Raw genomic sequence first — 23,875 nt, 5'->3', positions numbered from 1 at the left:
TATCTATATATCAAATACCCTGACCTTGCTGTCTTGATAAATCTTTGTTTAATCTTGGCCCTTTGCTATCCCATATTTTAGAATCAACTGGTTCTATGAAAAGCCCTACTGGAATTAGACTGGCATGGAATTGATAAGAAATGCTTCTGATGCTTCTGTGATATTGTATTTTCCTAGATATATTTATTTTGCATGTTTTTAGGTTTTCAACAGTTTTATAATTTTCTCCATGATGACTATATATAATCTTTGTTAAAGTACTTTTGATAACATTGTAATTGATATCTTTTTCAAATTTATATTTTTAACTATTTCTTAGTGGTATGAAGAAATGCAACTTATTATTATACATTGATTTTATATTTTAGAATCTTCTTGAATTCAGTCTAATAATTCCACTATAAACTCTCTTGGGTTTTTTAAGAATCAATCATGTTTTCTGCCAAAATTTCTCCCTTTTCAGTTGTTATTCTTTCTTGCTTGCTTGCTTTTCCTGGCTAGAACCTCAATCATTGATGATATTAGGCATACTTGTCACATTTTGTTTTTTAAAATATTTTATTTAAGTAATCTGTACACCCAACAAGGGGCTCGAATTTACAACCCCAAGATCAAGAGTCACAAGCTCTATCAACTAAGCCAGCCAGGTACCCCATCATATTTCTAATTTTAAAGTGAATATGGCATTAACATATAACTTTGTAAATACATACATAGCACTTACAAAACTGCTTCTTAGAGCATGCACTAGGTGTTAGCTGCATAGAATCAGGGGATCCTATTTTGTTCACAACAATCTCCTTACTGTTTCTTTTTTTTTCTTTCTTTAAGATTTTATTTATTTATTTGAGAGAGAGACAGTGAGAGAGAGCACATGAAGGGTGAAGGACAGAGGGAGAAGCAGGCTCCCCGCTGAGCAGGGAGCCCAATGTGGGACTCGATCCCAGGACTCCAGGATCATGACCTGAGCCAAAGGCAGACACTTAACCAACTGAGCCACCCAGGCACCCTACTCTTTCTTAAACATACAAAGTCCCCTCCTGCCTCTGGACTTTTAAATCTGCCAGGAAGGATGTTTCTCCAAATAACTTCATGATTCACTTTTTCATTTCTTTCAGGTCTCTGCTAAAATGTCTCTTTATCAGAGTCTTTTCCTGATCTCCCTATATAAAATGTGTAATAAAGAGTCTGATTCCATTTTTTATGTTGACTGCTGACAGCTTTTAAGCATTATTCCTCCCTCTTCCCATTCTGCTCCATATTTGAGCAAGCTGATAAGCCTGGCTGCTCCTTCTTTGATACTTGTGGGAAATTTAAACTGCATATGGAATCATCACCCTGGCCCTAACCCTTCACCACCATAAAAACCCCAAGCCAGTCTCCTTTCCCTGTTCTCTCAAGCCAGTTTTGGATCTGCTTGGGAGCTGTCCAGCTTTCCCTAGAAAGCCTCATTATGCAAGCAGTAAATCCTTTCAAACCCTGTTGGGGTGTGTGTGACTTTTTCCTTCTCGACATCCAAACCGAATTTTGGGTGATGAGTTCATCCTGTCTTCACGTGAGATGGACACAACAAAATAGCATCCTCCTTTACAGTCCATCCTATGCTTTATTTTTCTTCATAGGACTTAATACCACCTGTCATATTATATATTTGTTTATTGTGAGTTTTCCCCCAATATATAAATGACTGAATGATAGAGCCCAGCATCTGGTGAAGCATCTGGCATAATCTTCCACACACTCATTCATTCAACAAATATTTACTGAATGCCTGCTTTGGCCAGGCACTGTTAAAGGCATTAGTGCTACACTGGTAAACAAAGCCCTTACCCTCATGGAGCTTACATTCCAGTGGGCAGAGTAGGTGTCCAATACGCTTTTGCTAAACCAATAAACAGTAATATTTTTTTCTGTCTGGAGGTAAGATATTAAAAAGAAACATTATATTGTGAACATAAAATTTTTATACTTTTTTTTTTTTTTTGCTTCAAACTGGTGCTTATTTAAAAATAACATTTAGGAGTTTATACTCACAGGACATGTTATAGGTAACATCCAAAGAAGACAATCAAAAAATATTTTTTGAAGATTTAGTATGTGTTTGGTATTAAAGAGCTCCTAAATTTACACATGGTTAGCATTAGCAAGATTAAGATTAGACAGCTGATTTCTGACTAATGATTATTATAGAAGAATATCAAGGAAAATTTCAATAATTACAATCAGTAAAATAATATAATTTTTTATTTTACAAAGGACAGTGGTCATGTTTAGCAATAGCTTCACTTGTAAATTAAAGTATACTCACTTCAGTGCTGTATTTTGATGCTGTTTCTTTTCCCTTTCCTTCTGGCAAATAACTCATAAGGTACAAACTGCTTCCAACTGGCAAGCTAAACAAAGGCAGCGGCATCATGGCCTACTACCTAGTTGCCAGTGTTTGTGAAAGGCAAACTGCAAACTTCTGAGTATGGTTCAACCCCACCAAAAGGGGTAAAGTTGCTTCCTCTGCCCACCTTATTCCATGAAAAAAAGTATACTCTGATTTCTGAAACGGATTTTTTAAATTTAGTACTAAGATGCAACAACTATCAACATTTGCAACACTTATTTTTCTAATACCCAGAAACATCCACTTAGGAGTTGTGAGACTAATTTGAAAAATTTAATAATGTTATACAAATATAAGTTATTGCCAGTAGACAGTAGGAATAAATCACATGATTCTGTTGTTATTAAAGAATAAAAAAATAATGAAGAACATTTTCATTACGTATATTTGTTTCCAAAAATCTCTAAGATAGTTCCATGAAATAATAGAGTTTAAATGTCAACATACCTTTCAGTTAAAGGCCAAAAAATGGGATTTAAGTAGTGACATCATTTCCATTGGATTTTATAGTGGTATCAATTAATGAGTTAATTAATTAGCTTTAGTTAATTATTTCTGTTTCACTTGATTTAATCTCGCCCAAATGAATGGGTCTCTTTTGGTTGATCGATGCGATACAGAAACTCCGCAGGCAAGAAGTATCCAAGATATTCCACTGTGTCTGGGGTAGTATCATAATGGTAGTGTCCACCTTCTCCATGATGACTAAAACAATGAGTGTGCTCCAATCTCAAATCAAACCCCTAGGACAACAGACAAGCTATCTGTCAGTATTCAAATTATTTTGGATAGGATTTGTTTGAGGGGGAGGGAGACCTTTTTATTAATGTTACAATAGTTTTTATTTTTTTAAGTAAGTAACATATTCACTTAATTCAAAATTCAAAGGGTGAAAAAGGATACATTCATTAAAATGTGTCTTTCCATCTCCTGCCTTTACTACTTACTCCCTTTCCTTGTAGGCAACCAGTGTAAGCAGTTTCTTATATATCCTTCCAGGAATATATACTTTTGTAATTTTTACTCAAATGGTAGCACCCTGTACATACTGTGCTGAATACTACTTTTCTTCATTTAACAATATGCTTGAGATCTTAGTATATCAGATTATAAAAGAGCTTCCTCTTTCTTTTACACCTACATGGCATTCTATTGTACTTACATACCACTTCCCAACCGACATTTAGATTATTTCCAATTCTATTACAGTAATGCTTTCATGACTAACCTTTTAACTAATAATTTCACATACTTTTGAATATATTTAAGGATAAATTACTAGACATGTATGTAATCATTAGATCAAAAAAATATGACTAGTCAGTATTCTGGTAGATACTTTCTTTGAATTGGTCTACATTATATCTTTTTCTAGTGTATAATATTAGACTATAATAATAGTATAATGAGCAACAAGTAAGATAGGAGACCTGAATCTTGGTCTTGATTCTACTATTTAATAACATGACTTTGGGTGTTATTTAAAATACCTGTGCCTTAAAAAAAATAATAATAAAATAAAATAAAATAAAATACCTGTGCCTTCATTTGCTCAAAAGTAAAACCTGCCCAGCCTAACTCATAGAGCTGGTTAGCCACCTGCTCCCTTACCTTTCATGATAATTCTGGAGACTATCCTAGTTCTTAAATAATAACACAAAAGTGTTATCCTAAAAACTAAGCATTATCACTGTATGACACTGCAATATAGAAGACAGACATAAACTTACTGGGTCTCTGGAGACAAAAACTGGCAGACAAACCAAAGGAGCTTTCATCTCATAAAAGCGCAACCATTTATTCACCTCTTCATCAGAGCTCAGTGGGCAGGAAGAAAATTCTGTGGGCTACAATAAAAGATCATTCTAAATATATAGAATATTATTGAGAATTAAACTTTTAAATTATATATAGCTTCATGAAGTTAAAAATTTAAGCCTTCTTATACATTTAATTATTTTTAGAATCAAAACAAATTACATACCCTAGTTTTCAAAAGGATCACCAATCAAGTGTATAACCTAAAATGTATGAATGAATGAATGAAGGAATGAATCTATTACTATCTTTTTATTTTTCATAGCCTCTCAGTTTTCCTGGAAATATATCCTCATCCTAATTTTAAATCTCATTACTGCTACCAGTAGATGGGTGGGGGCAGGGGGAAGCAAGGCATTAGAAATTGGTAGAAGCATCAAAAAGAATAAAATACTAAGGAATAAACTTAATCAAGGAGGCAAAAAACTTGTACTACAAAGCACTGCTGAAAGAAATTTAAAGAGACTCCAATAGGGGCACCTGGGTAGCTCAGTCTTTTGGGTGACCAACTGGATTTCGGCTCAGGTCATGATCTAAGGGTCTGGAGATCAAGCCCTTAGTCAAGCCCCATCTGCAGCCCCCCATCGATCCCTTGAGCCCCCCGCCCCCGTGGAGCCCCACTATGAGGGCAGCAAGGAGCACCACAAGGAGCCCTGAGGGCACAGCAGGGAGTCTGCTTCTCTCCCTCTCCCTTCCCCCCCCACTCGTATACGCGCACACATGTGAGCTCTCTAAAATCTTTAAAAAAATAGGATAAAAAGATTCCAATAAATGAAAAAATATCCTGTGTTAATGAATTGAACTTAATATTGTCAAGATGTTAATACTACCAAAAGTGATCTAAAGATTCAATGCCATCCTTATCAAAATCCCAAAGAAGTTTTTTGCAGAAATAGAGAAGAATCCATCGTAAAATTCATATGGAATCACAAGGGACCCTGAAGAGCCAAACCAATCTTGAGGGAAAAAAGAAAGTTGGAAGTCTAATACTTCCTGATACAAAGTTATTACAAGTAATCAAAACAGTGACAATGGCATAAAGATCAGTGGAATAGAACAGAGATCCCAGAAATAAACCCTTGCATATACAGCAAATAATTTTCAATAAGGGTATCAAGACCATTCAATGGAAAAAGGATAGTCTTCAAAAAATGGTGCTGGGAAAACTGGATATTGATGTGCAAAAGAATGAAACTGGACCCTTAATTTATATATACAAAAATTAACTCAAAATGGATCAAAGACCTAATGGTAAGAGCTAAAATATAACACTTAGAAGAAAACATAAGGGAAAAGTTTCATGACATTGGATTTCACCATAATTTCTCAAATTTGACATCAAAAGCACAGGCAACAAAAGGAATAATAACCAAGTGGGACCACATCAAATTAAAAATTTTTGCACTGTAAAGGAAACAATCAACAAAATTAAAAGACCATTTATGGAATGGAAAAAATATTGGCAAACCATATATCCAATAAGGAGTTAATATCCAAAATATACAAGGAACTTATACAACTCAATAGCAAAAAAACAACCCAATTAAAAAACAGACAAAGGAACTGAATTAGACATTTCTCCAAAGAAGACATACAAATGGCCAAGAGGTATGTGAAAAAGTGCTCATATCCACTCATCATCAGGAAAATGCAAATCAAAACCATGAGATATCACACCTCACTCTTGTGAGGATAGCTATTATCAAAAAAACAAAAACAAAAACAAGAGATAACAAGTGTTGCGAGGATGTGGAGAAAAGGGGACACTTGTATGCTATTAGTAGGTATGTCAACTGGTACAATCATTATGGAAAATGGTAAGAAGTTCCTCAAAAAATAGAACCATATGATCCAGTAATCCCACTTCTCCCACTTCTGGGTATATCTATCAGTGGATGAATGGATAAAGAAATTGTGTGTGTGTGTGTGTGTGATTTAATTATATATATGTGTGTGCATGTATATAAAATTGTGATATATACATATGAGGAATGTTTTTCAGTCTTAAAAAGGAAGGAAATCCCACAATTTGTGACAACATGGATGAACTTGGAGAACAGGGTGAAATAAGCCACACACAAATATTGCATGATATCACTTATTGGAATCTAAAGAGTCCAACTTAGAGAAAGAGACTAGAATGGTGGTTGCCAGGGGCTGGGGGTGGGAAAAATGAGGTATTGCTCAAACGGTACAAAAACTTTTCAGTTATAAGATGGGTAAGTTTTAGAGATATGATGTACATTATGGTAACTACAGGCATACCTTGGAGATATTGTGGGTTCTGTTCCAGACCACTGCAATAAAGTGAATACGCAATAGAGCAAGTCAAATGAATGTTCTAGTTTCCCAGTGTATATAAAAGTGACGTTTACACTATACTATAGCCTTTTAAGTGTGCAGTAGCATTTTGTCTAAAAAAATGTACATACCTTAATTTAAAAACCCTTTATTGCTAAAAAATGCTAACAATCATCAGAGCTTTCAGCAAGTCATAAACTTCTTGCTGGTGGAGGGTCTTGCCTCAGTGTTGATGGCTGCTGAGTGATCAGGGTGGTGGTTGCTGAAGGCTGGAGTGGCTGTGGCAATGTCTTAAGACAATGAAGTCTGCCACATCAATTGACTCTTCCTTTCATTAATGATTTATCTGTAGCATGTGATGCTGTTCAGTAGCATTTTACCCACAGGAGAACTTTCAAAACTGGAGCCAAGCCTCTCAAACCCTATAGCTGCTTTAGCAACTAAGTTCATGTAATATTCTAAACCCTTTGTTGTCATTTCAACAATCTTCACAGTATCTTCACCAGGAGTAGATTCCACCTCACGAAACCACTTTCTTGGCTCATCCATAAGAAGCAACTCCTCATCTGGTAAAGTTTTATCATGAGATTGCAGGAATTCAGTCACATCTTCAGGTTCCACTTGTAATTCTAGTTCTCTCACTATATCCACCACATCTGAAGTGACCTCCTCCACTCAAGTCTTGAACCACTCAAAGTCATCCATGAGGGTTGGAATCTACTCCTCCCAAACTCCTATTTATGTTGATATTTTGGCCTCTACTCTTGAATCACAAATGTTTTTTTTTTTTTTTAAAGGTTTTATTGATTGGGGCACCTGGGTGGCTCAGTCGTTAAGTGTCTGCTGTCAGCTCAGGTCATGATCTCAGGGTCCTGGGATCGAGCCCCTCATCGGGCTCCCTGCTCTGCGGGAAGCCTGCTTGCTTCTCCCTCTCCCACTCCCCCTGCTTGTGTTCCCTCTCTCGCTATGTCTCTCTCTGTCAAATAAATAAATAAAATCTTAAAAAAAAAAAGATTTTATTTATTTGACAGAGCGTGCGCACAAGCAGGGGGAGTAGCAGGCAAAGGGAAAGGGAGAAGCAGGCTCCCCGCTGAGCATGGAGCCTGACTGGGGGCTCGATCCCAGTACCTGAGATCATGATCTGAGCCAAAGGTAGATGCTTAACCAAGTGAGCCACACAGGTGCCCCTCACAAATGTTCTTAATAACATCTAGAATGGTAAATCCTTTCCAGAATGTTTTCAATCAACTTTGCCCTGAGCTGCCATATATCTACGGCAGCTATAACCTTATGAAATATATTTCCTAAATAATAAGACTTGACAGTTGAAATTACTGCTTGATCCATGGGCTGCAGAATGGATGTTGTGTTAGCGGGCATGAAAACATTAATCTCGTGGTGTGTCTCCATCAGAGTTCTTGGGTGACCAGGTACATTGTCAATGAGCATGAAGGGAGTGCTTTTTTTCTGAGCAGTGGGTTTCAACAGTATGCTAAAAATATTCAGCAAACCATGTTGTAAACAGATGTGTTACCATCTGGCTTTGTTGTTCCATTGATGAACACAGGCAGAATAGATTTAGCATAATTCTTAGGGGCCTATGATTTTCAGAATGGTAAATGAGCACTGGCTTCAACTTCAAGTCACCAGCTGCATTAGCCCTTAACAGGAGAGTCAGCCTGTCCTTTGGAGCTTTGAAGTCAGGCACTGACTTCTCTCTAGCTATAAAAGTCCTTGATGGTTTTTCTTCCAATAGCAGGCTGTTTTGTCTACGCTGAAAATCGGTTGTTTAGTGTAGCCACCTTCAGTAATGATTTTAGCTAGGCCTCTGGATCACTTGCTGTAGCTTCTACTTCAGCACGCTCTGCTTCTCCTTCTATTTGTATGTTATGGAGACAGCTTCTTTCCTTCAACCTCATGAACCAACCTCTGTTAGCTTCAGACTTTTCTTCTGCAGCTTCCTCACCTCTTTCAGCCTTTTATAGGATTGCTCTGGATTAGGCTTTGGCTTAAGGGAATGTTGTGGCTGGTTTGATCTTTTATCCAGACCACTAAAACTTTAACCACAGCAGCTATAAGGCTTCTTATCATTTGTGTATTCACTGGACTAACACTTCTAATTTTCCTTCAAGAACTTTTCCTTTGAATTTAAAACTTTACTATTTGGGTAAGAGGTCTAGCTTTTGGCCTTTCTTGGCTTTTGACATGTCTTCCTCACTAAGCTAAATCATTTCTAGCTTTTAATTTAAAGTGAAAGAAGTGCAACTCTTCCTTTCACTTGAACATTTAGAGGCCATTGTAGTGTTATTAACTGGCCTCATTTCAATATTGTTGTGTCTTAGGGAATAGGGAGGCCCAAGGAGAGGGACAGGGACAGAGACAGGAGAATGGCTGATTGGTAGAACTGTCAAAACATACCAACATTTACTGGTTAAGTTGTCCATCTTATATGGATGTGGTTTGGGGTGCCCCAAAACAATTACAATAGTTACATCAAAGATCACTGATCACAGATCACAATAACAAATATAATAATGAAAAAGTTTGGAATATTGCGAGAATTACCAAAATGTGATACAGAGACAGGAAGTGAGCAAATGCTGTCAGAAAATTGGTGCCAAAAGACTTGCTTGATGCAGTGTTGCCACAAACCTTCAATTTAGGAAAAATGCAGTATCTGTGGAATGCAATAATGTGAAACACAATAAAACAAGGTATGCCCGTAGTTAGTAATGAAGTATTATATACTTGCATATTTAAAATTCCTATAATTATTTGGTATTTATGAATAGATTTATCTATAATTCTGTTTTTAATAATTTGGAAAATTAAGTATTTTCACAATGCTGTGTTTTTCTTTGCAAAATCAGCTGGCTCGCCATTTAAAATTATCAAGATGGGGTGCCAGGGTGGCTCAGTCGGTTAAGCATCTGACTCATGATTTCGCCTCAGGTTGTGATCTCAGGGTCGTGGGATTGAGCCCCACATTGGGCTCTGCGCTCAGCACGGAGTCTGCTTGGGGTTCTCTCTCTCCTTCTCCCTCTGCCCCTCCCTCTGCTCGCACACATGCTCTCTCTGTCTCTCACTCTCTCTCTCTAAAATAAATAAAATATTTTTAAAAATACAATAAAAAATAAAATTACCAGGATAAAAAATTTTAAAACCAAACATTTTTTCGGTGATTTTACTGATAAAATGAAAAGGAAATTAACTTTAATGACTTTTATACTATTCATTCGTTCATTCCAAAAAATTATTTTAAAACCTGAATGTCCTAGGTCTTGCTTTATATAATATTCCATTCTTAATGTCTTACAAACTTGTGCAATTAGCCCATAAGATTATAATTCTCATAATGAGTCCTTTCCCCAAAACAACAACCATCTTTTTTTTTTTTTTTTTTGAGAACGAGAGAGAGTGAGAGAGAGGGAGGGATGGTGAGGGGCAGAGGGAGAGGGAGAGAGAGAATCCCAAGCAGGCTCCATGCCCAGCATGGAGCCCAATGCTGGACTCGATCTCACAACCTGAGATCATGATCTGAGCTGATAACAAGAGTTGGATGCTCAACTGCCTGAGCCACCAAGTGCCCCACCACAACCGTCTTAATAGCAAAATCTATGTATGGAGTTTGGGATTCTGGCAATAAAAATGATAATCCATGTCTAAGGCTTATACTCACATCTCTCTAGATCTTAAAAACAAACACAATGAAAAAAAAGTTCTAATTTATTAACATGAAAAAAGGACCCTACTTAGATATTATCTCACAGTGTGATTTAAAGCATTGTTTGTCATTTAAGTTTTAAAGTAATACAATCATAGTAAAAGTATTCAGGTGTCTCTAAGGGTAGAATTCTCAATGTATATTAAAAAATCCTAAGATCTTCAGTATGTGCACATACATACCCACATACACATGCACGCACATACACATGCACGCACATACACGAAGGCCCTTACCATTATGTGAGTCTTCGCTTTTCCCTTCTGAATTATGAAAGTACCTCCCATCCCTACAGGTTTATCTCCGTAATGTTTTTCAAGAGTCTGTCTCATACAAGTCACAAAGTTAAGTTTTCCAGTTCTTCTTTTGGCTTTCACCTCAATGACCTAGAGAGGACATAAATATGCATACCATTGTTCTAAGCTGCAAAATTCTATGTGAATAACTATCAAAGTGAAATACATAATCTAATGCCATCAAGCAAATATTCACTTGTTTGCTTAGAACACCCACATAGAAGTTGAGTGAGATGTCTCAATCCTGTCTTGATCAATGATATATATTTTATATATATAAGTTGTCATTTACTCTAATAAGTCTTATTCGTGCTTTCTTAGAGAGAGTTACAGTGAAGTCCTCCACTGAGCTCTAGAGATTCTTATCTTTATATATTAAGGTGGTTAAAAGTTGAGAATTCCTGGCTTAAAAGGGTTAACCTCTGGTAATTTAGATGGGAAGAGAAAGTGATTACATTTTTTCCTTTCCCTTAAAATTCTGGACTTGTATTACTTCCACTTAATTAGGTCTTTTTTTTTTTTTTTCATTTTTTTTTTTTTTTTTTTAAAGATTTTATTTATTTATTGGAGAGCGAGCGAGAGAAAAACAGCATGAGAGAGGAGAGGGTCAGAGGGAGAAGCAGGCTCCCTGCTGAGCCGGGAGCCCGATGTGGGACTCGATCCCAGGACCCTGGGATCATGACCTGAGCTGAAGGCAGTCGCTTAACCAACTGAGCCACCCAGGCGCCCAGGTCTTTTTTTTTTTTTTTAAAGTAGGCTCCACACCCAGCATGGAGCCCATCGCAAGGCTTGAACACACAACCCTGAGATCAAGACCTGAGCTGAGATCAAGAATCAGATGCTTAACCAACTAAGCCACCCAGGGACTCCTTAATCAAGTCTTTTTAATTCACTACCTTGTTTCTCAAAGTAGCTAAAGTGGCTACCTCTATTTAAAAATCTGAGAGTTCTCACAACTGCTAACACTGTAATCATCTTTTTGTGTTCTAACAGGAAGTAAATATGAAGTGAAGCATTAATTTTCCTACCCTCCTCCTTGCTATAACATTTTACTACCACCATTTCTGTCTAGGTCAACCAACATCTGATCCATCGGCAATGAACAAATTACTTACAGACTAACAAAAGGTAGGCACTATCTATTTATTTCAACTGAATGGCTCATGTATTTGACTCACTCTCCACATGAATATTGTTACCTTTTATTCCTCAGAAAAAAAGGTACTCTTACTAAGTATTCTTTTTTTTTTTTTTTGCTTACTAAGTATTCTAACCTCAGTTTTAAATAAGACTTTCTCCTTGCCTATAGTACCACAGTAATCTTTCATAAGATTACTGGGTTATTTAAAGAAATTTGACTTAGCTAGTTTTGACTTTTCTTAAGAAAACTGTATTTGTGGCAATAAAAGCTCAACTTTTTAGCTGTCTGAGAACTTTTGGAGAATACTGTGTTTTTGTGAACAAAAAAAATCACCTTTCCAGGTTGACCCTCACTGGCAAAAAGATTAGCCAGTAATGCACACCCAAAATCATGATGTTTCTCACTGTATTTCTCTAGTAGGCACCCTCCATCTGCAGGGTTAACACGGGCAAAGTAACTTCCATTCACTGGAGGTTTGTGTTCACTTTCTGTTTGTATAACTGGCATAAACTGAAAAGAAAAGTAAATAAGAAAAGTAAATTAGTCAACCCTGGCATCAATATGCAAAGAGAATATTTGAGTAACATAACAAAATATCTTATCCTTGACTTAAGATATTTTATTTTCAGGACCTAGTAAGAAAACATGAAGTATGAAATATTTAATTTGAGATTCAAAATGTTAAAGATTTACAAACATCAAAAAATTGAAAAAATATTTTATAAAATGTTTACAATATTTCTTACAGTGTTTCTATAACATTGTAAATTGTGCTTTAAAATGTCTGACTTTAGATTTTAAACTTTTTTTCTATATTGAACACTAGGTAAATTATATTAATCTTTCTACAAAAGAACTTGTAAGACTATTGACTAACGGTCACATCTGAAGAGGTGAGGGGATGGGCAGTCTAAAGAGGTCCTTCACTCTTCTATTTAAGAGACGTGAAGAAACAGTGATGTTTTTATGTTGTAAATATACTAACATACACAGTAATAGTACGTTTTGTAAATAATCATCATACCACAGGGGTAGGTCCTTACTATTTAATCTGAAAGAGGGAATTAATGAAATCATTAATTATTCCATTCATCTTCTGATCAAAAGCTGTTCTCATATCAAAAGGAAAGATCTAGAGTGAAGCTAGGAATTCTCTGATGTGTAATGATTAAAATCTTTCATAATCCATGGTCCTCAGCAGACCACATTAGGACTTCAGACTCATCTAACACTGAGTATATACCCTAAGAAAATCTGAAATTAAAGGTCAGTGCTCCATTATAGTTAGAGCATATGCTATAGTCCAAATCTATATCAAACAATATCAAATCTGTAAAGAAAGATGACATCGCGTATTTATAATTCATTCAAAAAGCATAATTTCTGATAGGGCAATAAAAGAAAAAAGGTAAACCAAATGTCAAATCAATAAAATAAAATAAAATAATTATATGTATGCTGACCTCACAATTGAACCCAAGAGTCTGAAATGGGCCTGCTCCTGCTCCAAGAATAAAAGCTCCAGGAAGCTTGATTTCTTTTGCAATCTTATTTATATCATAAACCTATGCAAGAAGAAAAAATATTATTTAAATGATAACTCATACAAATCTCTTGGTTTACTTTTTTTGACTGAGTCCATTAACACTTCCTTGCCACATTGGTCAATGGATCTTCTTTTTTTTTTTTAAGATTTTATTTATTTATTTGAGAGAGAGAATGAGATAGAGCATGAAAGGGTCAGAGGGAGAAGCAGACTCCCCGCCGAGCAGGGAGCCCGATGCGGGACTCGATCCCAGGACTCCAGGATCATGACCTGAGCCGAAGGCAGTCGCTCAACCGACTGAGCCACCCAGGCGCCCGGTCAATGGATCTTCTAATAATAAAAAGAGGAATCAATCCAATTTCTTATAATCTTCATGTGAATGTGAAGAGTAAAAGTACACTTACTTTTTCTTTTTTTACAAAAGGCAATAAGTAAGGCACACCTCCTACTTCTGCAATTCTAGTTTTCCCACAGATGCCTAAAAAAAAAAAAAGTCATCTTAAAAATAGGCAAAACATCTAACTTAAGCATAAAATGCCAGAAGGCACTAATTTAATTTATTAAGAGTATATAACTTCTCCCTTCTCACAGTCTTACAAGTAGCAGGGGTTGGAAGATGAAAGTAACTATGATCGCTATCCTATTCTAACTACTTGTGTTTCTAATATTGTCAGAAATAAGCATGACTTGATATAGTTGGTCGCATAAAGGAAACAGAATGTTGGTAACAGAGCAAGGCCAGAATTGAAGCCAAAGTTTGGATGGCATGAGATTTCCAGAATTAGTCTGTAATAACCTGTTCCTTTAAAAATCTGTGCTTTTGGTGGAGGGAGTTGGCTAAAATTGTATTTTAATATAGAATATTTTGCTGTTTGAGTTATTAACTCTTTGAGAAATCCATACTGAGAAATCAAGGTTGTTTATTCCCAAGGTTGTTTATAGAAATGCAAGTAATTAGAGATAACTTCAGATGCTGGGAACTTTCTACTTACATTTTTAATTAACATCATAGGTACAGCTAGACACAATTTGGGAAAGGTACATTTTTTTTTTTGAAATGTAGAGTGGAAATTAATTACCTTTTGTTTGAGAAAAAGTAGTCTTGTCAGTTTCATACTAACATTATTACAAAGTAAAGTAGATAAAATTGCTCTATTTCTTCAGTTATGCAGAAGGTAGATGTACAAAATTTTTATAGATCCCGTTTATAATTAGGGATTTTCGAAATGTCTTCTACGGGATCAGCAGAAATTACTCATGGATAAGAATCTTTCTCATAAGTGATAGTAATGTTGAAGTTGTCTTTTGGTTTTGGGTTTTGTTTTTTTTTTTAATTTTAAGTAGGCTCCACCCCCAACATGGGGCTTGAACTCAGGACCCTGAGATGTTCTACCAAATGAGCTGGCCAGGCACCACCGGTAATGTTGAAGTTGAAAGAAACCATTGGGGGATGATTTTAAATAGTCTAGGAAAAAGACAAGTAATGAGCTAAAAATGGTTGGCTGTAGAGATGGAGAAGAAGAAATTAAGAAAAAGAACAAGGGAGAATAAGCAACTATGGTGAAGGAATGAGCTAAATTTTAGACATGCTGACCTCAAGTTGTCCTTAGCATATATAGGCGGAGATGTCCTGTGGACAGCTGGAATTACTGATCCATAGCTAAGAAAAAGAGAGACTGAGATGAGATGTGCAGATTTCAAGTTCTTGTATCCAAGTAGTAATTTAAAACCACAGGAGTGGATGGAAAAATGCGGAGAGATTGTATAGAAGAAGAGGCTAAGGAAAGAATTCTAGAAAATTCTGTCAGGATTTAAGAGCCTGCCAGAAAGAGAAATGAGCTAGGAAAAATAAGGAAGAAAGAACATGGAATTAGGAAAGATACCAAGGAAGAAGAGGCAAAAGAACCAAGGAGAGGGGAGAGAAAATGTCAGGCATCAATAGCTGGGTACTATGAAATATGTGAGAGATCAGAAAATACTAGTAAGCGTACCAAAGTCACTGGTGACTTCAGTAAGACCAGTTCATGTAGAAAGTACCCTAACTACATTTATGAAAGATCATTCATATATAAGCATACATATCTAGCCTCCTTAGTGTTGCAATTTAAAGGCTTACAAATTATTGACTAGAAAATTCTTTGGATGACAGAATTAAGATTAACCATTTTTTCTTTTCCTTGTATTCTTCTGTGTTTTCTGATTTTTTAATTTTATTTTAACTAATTAATTACTTATTTAGTGGGGGGAATAGATTACTTTTATAATTGGAAGAACCATGGCTATAAAAAAGTATAATGCTAAATGATTTCAAGGTACAACGAGAAATTGCCATCTGGTGCACAAAACTTCTAGAATTTACAGGTATACTTAAAATCAAAGACTTTAAACTGGAAAGACCAAAAGGAACATGAAAGCCAAATCTCTCCATTTTAATATATTTGAGGCCCAAATACATTAGTTGGCTTACCTAGGGTAATGAAATCTGTACGTGGCAGAGAAAGAAGCAGAGTCCAGGACTTCCGTGTAAAACTACTTTTTAACAAAGATGTCAGTTACATAATCAAAGAGGAAATGAGTGTGAGTGTTTATCTCAAACTGCTCATCACAGTAGGGTATAATGGGAGAAGGTCAGACTTTAGAAACAGATAGACTTGGATTTGAATCCTGCTTATGATTACTACTGAGCTTGCTTAGCCTCTCTGAGCTTCGGTTTTCTCATCTATAGACTGGGGCTAGTACTTACCTTGCAGTATTACTGTAAAAATGAAAACATCAAATATAGGTGTTTATCATGCAAATTATATTTGCTCAATCAGTATTAATTTCCCTTCTTATTTTAAACATTGGCTGGATGATCACTTGGCAAATAAGTATTTCAGATGATTCAAATACAAGGCTTTTAAGATCACTTCTGGTCTTGAATAAATAAATTAGAACATAAAAATTTATGTTTCTATAACAGTCACTTCAATGAGCTAAATTTTGACATGCTGACCTCAAGTTGTCCTTAGCATATATAGGCGGAGATGTCCTGTGGACAGCTGGAATTTGTTAGTTAAAAACAAAACTCTCATGTGATATCAAGGATTCTAGGCTACTGAATATCTATTATGTAACCTGTGAAAATAACAAAAGTGCATAAAACAGTATTTTCCCACAAGGGTATAAAATGAAATTTGCTCAATATAAGAAAACAGCACAGAAATTCAGCATGATTTAGTCTACAATTTGGGACAATATCCTTTATTTGTAGATAATTTAAGATGGCCCTTCATAATAATTCTCATTTCAGAAAAAGATTAGGACTGAAAAAAGTGAATTGCAAAAATTGTTTACCTTTCACAGGAAAGGTGAATGGCTCCTTAGTCAAATCAGGGCAATCAACCACAGAGACCTGGACATCAGCAAAGTTATCCTTTAGCCCCTTCTGCAGAACTGACAAAGACAAGGAAAAAAAGTTCTTTAACATTAGGTAAAAATTTGCCACCATATATCAAATCTTCCCTCAACATTTTGGGTATCATGCTTCCAATCTAAACTTGTATTATTAAAAGTTGGGGGGAGGAGTGCGCCTGGCTGGCTCAGTAGGTAGAGCAAGTGACTCTTGATCTTGGTTCAAGCCCCAGGTTGGATGTAGAGCTTACTTAAAAAATAAGGGGGGGGGGGCGGTGAAATGGTCTTCCTAATGAATATAATTAGACATTAGACACAATCACATGTGTAATATCAAATACCCCCGTAAAAATCACTATAAATCTGTAGAGATTTAAACCATTGAAGATAAACAACTGCACTAAGGTGAGGACTACCTACCTTTTGGGGAGAGAATTCTAAAGACCTATTGAAATGTATATATTTAAACGGTTAGAAAGTAAGCAATTACATGCAACAATTTCATTGACACTTGAAGAGAAAATGTTGAGCAAAAGGAGTAAGACACAAAAGAGTATATATATAACTTCACTTATATATACTTCAGAATCAAGTAATTAAGGTGACAGAAGTCAGAACAGTGTTACCTCTTGGGGTAGAGATATTGACTGGAAAAGCAAATAAAGGGTCTTCTGGGATGCTGGAAATATTTTATATCTCAATCTGGATGGTAGTGACATAATAAATCTAGGAGCAATGTACTTCTTTTTTTCTTTTTTGTTAGAGATGGGGAGAGGGAGAGAGAGAATCTTAAGCAGTCTCCACACCCAGTGCAGAGCCCAACATAGGATTCGATCTCATGACTCTGAGATCATGACCCTGAGATCATGACCTGAGCCGAAATTAAGAGTTGGATGCTTAACCAACTGAGCCACCCAGGTACCCCAGGAGGAATGTACTTCTAAGGGTGATAAGTTTCCATAAAAATTTTTCTGGGAGTAGTCAGCCATTAGTTTAGGTTTTATAGAATCAGATTCTCCAAAACATAAAGTCGTCTTAAATCTAACCATGTAGACATTCCACACCAGATCTTTTAGCTATATGAAAACAGAAATCAAGTTGCCTGGAAAATTCCCCTCCCTAAACTAACAACTGCAGACTTATAAATAGAAAAAGATTTCAGCATGTAGAAATATAGTAAAATCTATTTTTTATCAATTACAGAGACTGAATTCTTGCTCTAGGGTTTTCTGTAAAACTGAAAATAAATTTTAAGCCAAAAAACTCAGATTCCATTTCTATTTTGTACTAAATATAATCTGTACATATAGAAAGAACATAAAACACAAACACACAAGAGAAGATAGATGTAGAAAGGCCCTCAAAGAAATGATTCCTAGCTGTTCTATCGTATCAGGGAAGACAGAAAGACTGACAGAAAAGAAATACAGGCAAAGAATACTAGTGATACAGATTGTTTACTAGCTGCCACCTAAATTTAGGAAAAAATAGGAAGGTTAGAAGAAGAAAGCCACAACCAAGCAAAACCCAAGTACACTTCGTGATTTCAACCTTATCAGGAAGACAGACAAACTATCAGGATGGGTGCACTTTGAAAAGGCTGGTTTTATAGGTACTATCAGAACCTAAAGGTTGTCAAATAAATGTTAGCTTTCTGACAGGCTATACAGTTTTGGGTTAGTACTATTCCTGGCTTCATTTCATATTCCTATTTTTATTTTCTTTTTCTTATCTATCACTCCTCCTAATTAATCCTGTGAAGCTGCCTTAAATTCTTGTTCGAACAAGGGGAAATGCATAAAAATACATGCAGACAGAGAAATCTAAGCAAGTTCATCGGCAGTCTATCATGTCAGGAGAAGGGGAAAGAGTAGTAATGTTAGGGACATGATTAACATACCACAGTAGGTTATATATTTAAGAATATTGTAACTGGTAAAAAGTTAAAATTGTGTGACTTTGTGGGCATCACACATACTTAAGTCTTGGATTGCTATATTCGTTTTTACTCTGTAAAGTTGGTATCTTAACAAGAATCTTCAAATGGTGAGTTTAGTTTTTTTAGGGGGGCATAATTTTGGACTCTCTCAATAAAAATAATACGAAGGCTCCTGTGTGTCTCTGACAGTTGGGCATCTGACTCTTGGTTTTGGCTCAGGTCAGGATCTCCTGGGTCCCAGGATGGAGCCTGAGGCTCAGCGCCACTTAGGGCAGAGTTGGCTTGGGATTCTTTCCCTCTTCCTCTCCTTTTCCATCTGCCCCTCCACCTGCTCGTGCGCGCGTGCTCTCTCTGAAATAAATAAATAAATCTTTAAAAAAAAGTACAAAGAGATATCGAAAAGGAAAATGAGGGAGAGGGAGAAGCAGACTCCCTGCTGAGCAGGAAGCCCAATGCGGGGATCCATCTTGGGATCGTGACCTGAGCCAAAGGCAGACACTTAACTGACTGAGCCACTCAGGCACCCCAGGAAAATAAGTTCTGCAATGGAAATACTATTGCATAAATCATATCTTAGAATATTTTTATTTTTAAATTTTTTTTCCTTAGAATAATTAAAAAAAACCTCAAAGTTATTATTGTATTTACCTCCAACAAGCTCCTCAAGACTTGGCACATGAAAAGAATACTCAGCACAAGCCATTTCTTTCTTCTTTAGGTATCAGGATATACACACAAAACTATGGTAGGCTAATGACCAGAAGAGTTTGCCTATGTAGTCTAATGATCACAAGAGTTCACTGTGCACCATGCATGAACAGCTGTTGCTCTGGAAAGGAACACAAGAGTTCAGTTATATAAAAAGGGCAAAAGGGCATTTATGTTTCTTTCCTCACAGAAAGGCAACCAGTTTCCAGTATTTAACATTCCAAGTGAGAAATGCCCAAGTAACCTTTTTTTAATACTGATACTTTAAAGTCAACACTTAAAATAGATAAAAGGAAATGCCAAACTAAGAAGGCACATGATTCATTTTCTTTAGTCATATATGTGGATCGAACATGCAGTTTTCTAATGGTTGGTCTAAGGAACATAGGTCCTGAAGCAAAAGGTAGTTTTTAAGGTTTATAAGTAACTATTTAAATGGTTGTAGATAACAGTATAAGACGCTCAAGTAATTCATAGATAATTTGTGTTTTCTATTCTATATTTGACATTTAGGCTAAAACTTAAACAAGTTTCTTAGGCTATTACTTTTATAAAAGAAAATTTAAATTACTAAGAGAAATGCAAACTTCTACAAATGAGTAGCTATTGAAATTCAAATTATTACTTTTACTTACAAATAAATAAAGATACTTTCTTGGTAAGCAGCTTTAATGTTCAATTATTCTGATAACCTAACCAATTATAGTTTGATGTTTTAAAAATATATGCTAAGCATATTTTACAATAAGTAGGCATATATACACAGAGATTAGTATCTTACCTTAAGTGTTCAGGTGATAAGGTACGCAAGCAGAGCAAAGTAAATAAAATGAAGGAAAAAAAAAAAGCAAAAATAATGTGAGGTGGGCAGGGAATCCCACTCTCAGCCAGTTGCAACAAAGAATGCAAGCAAAACTCTTTTAAGAGTGTTTCTAAGAGCACTATTCAGATTCTCATTAAAATTGTTAATGGAACACCTCATTAATTATTAATCTCAATAGTCTCTGATACAAGCTTATTTGGTAAGTGAAAGGTGGTCTTTCAATATCACTTGGAAAATCCCCCCACCCCCACTTTTTAAAAAAAATTTTCCAAAGATTCACAGGTTTCTTAGAAACCAGGTTTCTGGTTTTTTGTTTTGTTTTACGATCTTATTTATTTATTTGTCAGAGAGAGAGAGAGAGCACACAAGCAGGGGGAACGGCAGGCAGAGGGAGAAGCAGGCTCCCCGCTAAGCAAGGAGCCTGATGCGGGACTCCATCCCAGGACCCTGGGATCATGACCTGAGCTGGAGGCAGATGCTTAACCAACTGAGCCACCAGGCATTCCTGGGTTTCTGGTTTTGATGATAATTTCAAACAACATATCCTCCACAAACATGCTAATCTCATACATTTAGGACTTAACATTTACATAAGTACTTCATCAAATACCAAATTTTATTATTCTTTAATTACATAATATGCATAATCAGTCTCCCAAATAAAATATCAACTGTTGATAATGGGCCCCAAGTCCTATATAATCATATTTCAATGATCTCAAGCATATCTTTCAGTTGAACAATCTATAATTGTTCAGGAATGAAACATTTTAACTTTTTTTTTGAAATTAATTTCAGATGGACAGAGAATACGTATAAATATTCCTGTATACTCTTCACCTAGATTTTCTAAATGTTAACATCTTATATTTTCTTTATCAAAGAATACTAATTAAGAACATGTCAAAATCTGCTCAATACTGTATTTATTTATAATGAGGAAAATAAAGCATTCTAGATATTTCTGTTTATAGTAGGAGTAATAAAGACAAGTTTAAATTCAAATACAATCCTGATTTTACACCCTCTGCTATCTTTAAAAGGTCAGATTTTTTTTGTTTGCTTGTTTTCTTTCCCCACCAAAATAAAAACAAAGTCCAACCCCGGGAGGCTACAGTTGAATAACTGGTTTGGAAATGTAGAACTTCGGGCAAGCCAACAGCCCAGAAGGCAGTGTGGTAATGTGTGTATAAATGTGTTTATGTGGGAGGGAGGAGGGGAGGTTGAAGCTGGATTGATGAGAGAAGGGGGTTAGAAAGGTTCTAATATAAACTCAAGTGTGGCTCTAGGAGGACAGCTTTAGGCCTAAGGAGGCACATGATATTTACCCTCCAGATTCCATTGCTGGGAGTCAGTGGCCCAGAAGGAGGGTCTAAAGAAGGGAAGAGTATAAAGGGGAGGCAGCTGGATGAGTAGAGCCGCAGAGACAATGCCTGACAGGGTAGGCCAACTGTAGCAACCAAGCTGATAACCATTTATTGGCAGCCTGCTCTATAACAGGTACCATGTTAGGCACTTTACATTCTCTCAGAGCCTCTCACACCAAATAGATATTATAATTCTCATTTTACAGAAGAGGAATAGGCCAGAGAGAATATATTATTTACTCGAGATCGCTCAGTTATTAAAGTGGCAGAAATAATTCAAAACCAAATGTAGCCCTCTGTAAAGCCAGAACTCCTCACATTATACCATACGGGTTAACTTGTGACGGAATGACACATTTCAGCTCCTAGAAGGAAGAATTTGTACAGAGCCATCTTATAGCACTCAGAGTTATCTGTTTGCTTTGTTCCTTTCACCTAGGCTGTGATCTCTTTGAAGATAGGACTGTGGTTCTGTCGTCCAAGTGCCTTCCTAGTGGGCACCAGTTCAGCCTTAATTATTTATTGAATATTTACAGTGTATCAGACTCATAAGGCTCTGGGATAGGGCTGGCCTCAGGGGTGTGCAATTAGTATAATGACACAGGGCCATGTGCTCAGAATGGCGTTTGGTTTAATGCTCTGTTGTCACCACCCTGAAATTCTTAACTTTATATTTGAACTTTTAAGACCAGTAGGACAATGGAGCATGTGCAGGACCAGAGGCCAGAGGGGCAAAGTGCATGTCCACCACTATTCCTTGCTACCTCATTCACATAAAGCATTTGTGAAACCCCATGAGCACAGAAATCTGGTGGACCCACCATCTGTGGAATTCTGCGAAACTCAAAGTCCCCGGATTCTATAGTGTTGGTAGAATGTGCATACATCAAGAAGTAAAAAAAAAAAAAGAAAATACAGGTGAGTTGGTTTTGTGCAGTCTCCATTGTTCTAGTAAGAACAAAACACATGTTTGTATGAGCTAAGAAATATGAACTGTGAATTTCATCCATTCTGCATAGGAGTTAACCGTCCTTACATTTGTATTTAAAACTGGCATTGCATGCTATAAGAAGTAAAACTCATGCTAATAATTTATATTTAAAATTTTTTCTTTACTTTGGTATCAAATAGCAAATTTCTATTAATAATAACAGCATAATAATAGCACGATTAACATGCTATTATAATTAAAAACAGAAAGTTAAAACACCATGACAAGTCAAAGGAGATACTACGGAAGAAAGGAGATGGCTCATATTTTAGCACCTTTAGTGGCGCTTCCCCCTGCTTTTTGAACAAGGGACCCTGCATTTTCATTTCGTACTGAGCCTCACAAATTCCACAGCCAGGCCAGCTCCCACATAGGGCAGTGAGTAAGACATGCCCTACCTGCCCTGGAGCTTCCAAGTATTTCCTAGACTGTGGAGATGCCTAGAGGATTCGACTTTCATGCCTGGAATTTTTTTCAATATTTAGACCGAAATTGAGTAAAGAGATCAGATTACCTTCCAGGTCTGTTCAATCCTGGGATGACACTAACTATACAGAACTAGGCAGCTTTACGGTTCTATCATATGATACAAGAGGTCTGAAAGTGGACCCATCAAACCAGCTCATTCCTTTTTGTAACTCCTTTAGGGGGAAAAAAAATCACCAAAACTAAACTAGTTTAAACTGTTTCAACACTCAGTGGCCGTTCAGGGGACTAAGGAATCAAAATCGTAGGAAAAAAAAAAAAATCCACCGCTGGTGTCTTGGGATAACGTTAACCAAGTCCTGGAGGCTGAGCCTCAGTTTGGGGGGAAAGGGCGAGCTAATGAAACAAGTCCAAAGGTGGAGAGGGGAATGGGGTGTGCTATGGAGTAACACCGGCTTCCAGAACAAAGGTTACACATTTGGAGTCACGGTCAAAGCATGAGCCTGTCAGTTTCACACAGAAGAGATTTTTGAAGGCAAAAGTAGACATGACAAAACACAGCCAGCACCACACTCACCGCCACGCACACACCCCCGAAGGCTTTAGAAAAGCCGACGACAGCTCAGCAAATGCGAGACACCGGAAACAGAAGAGTGGCTGACTCCTCGCAGTTCACATCCACTCCGTTTACTTGGCCCCACAATTTGTTCTTGTCATTTTTTGGAAAGGTTCTTGACTATGCCACGTGCCTACTAGGTTAGCGAAGCCGTCACCTGAATCCTGACTTTGTCCGTCAACCCCGCCTCCTCCGCATTTGGGCCTTCAGGCACCGCCCACCGCCAATCGCCCCACCCCTCGCGGCGGGCACAATGGCGCCCCGCGTCTCGCCTCCTCCCACCGTTCCTTTTCCTTGTGGCGTTCAATTGTTCTCGCGAGATTTCGGGCCCACTATTAGCTGGGCCGCGGGGTGGGTCTTCCTTTCCTTCCGCGAGGTTGTGGAGGTAGGCTGT

At 36.8% G+C, this 23,875-nt stretch overlaps 2 protein-coding genes across 13 annotated transcripts in view; one reads left to right on the top strand and one right to left on the bottom strand.

Annotated features, from left to right (window-relative positions):
- The window catches only part of TAF1D (TATA-box binding protein associated factor, RNA polymerase I subunit D), a 212,190-nt gene that overhangs the window by 172,838 nt on the left and 15,477 nt on the right, over positions 1-23,875 (top strand). For 9 of the 10 annotated variants that reach the window (XR_014138824.1, XR_014138821.1, XR_004075550.2 and 6 more), the window contains exon 1: positions 23,738-23,866. The exons of the other annotated variant lie outside the window; for it this stretch is intronic. The gene's annotated coding sequence lies outside the window, so the exon portion shown is untranslated. Of the gene's footprint in view, positions 1-23,737; positions 23,867-23,875 lie in introns of those variants that run through there. 10 annotated transcript variants of the gene reach the window in all.
- BKGD (beta-keto-L-gulonate decarboxylase) lies at positions 1,587-23,760 on the bottom strand. 3 transcript variants are annotated; one of them, XM_081799029.1, is made up of 9 exons: positions 23,619-23,760; positions 19,199-19,379; positions 16,555-16,653; positions 13,623-13,696; positions 13,136-13,237; positions 12,006-12,182; positions 10,472-10,621; positions 4,123-4,239; positions 1,587-3,135 (listed from the first exon to the last, which is right to left on the bottom strand). In XM_081799029.1, exons 2-9 carry the CDS (start codon positions 19,251-19,253, stop codon positions 2,962-2,964), a joined length of 948 nt encoding a protein of 315 aa, XP_081655155.1. In that variant the 5' UTR covers positions 19,254-19,379; positions 23,619-23,760; the 3' UTR covers positions 1,587-2,961. The 3 variants fall into 3 exon arrangements, with proteins under 3 accessions (XP_081655155.1, XP_006733018.1, XP_030883637.1); XM_006732955.3 differs by having other exon boundaries at positions 23,443-23,701; XM_031027777.2 differs by lacking the exons at positions 16,555-16,653; positions 19,199-19,379; positions 23,619-23,760 and adding an exon at positions 14,813-14,878.

Source organism: Leptonychotes weddellii, chromosome 11 (assembly GCF_054177405.1).
Source record: "Leptonychotes weddellii isolate Sample4059 chromosome 11, ASM5417740v2, whole genome shotgun sequence".
Taxonomy (NCBI): Eukaryota; Metazoa; Chordata; class Mammalia; order Carnivora; family Phocidae; genus Leptonychotes; species Leptonychotes weddellii.
The sequence above is the reverse complement of the archived record's forward strand: the minus strand, read 5'-3'. Positions and strand labels throughout refer to the sequence as shown.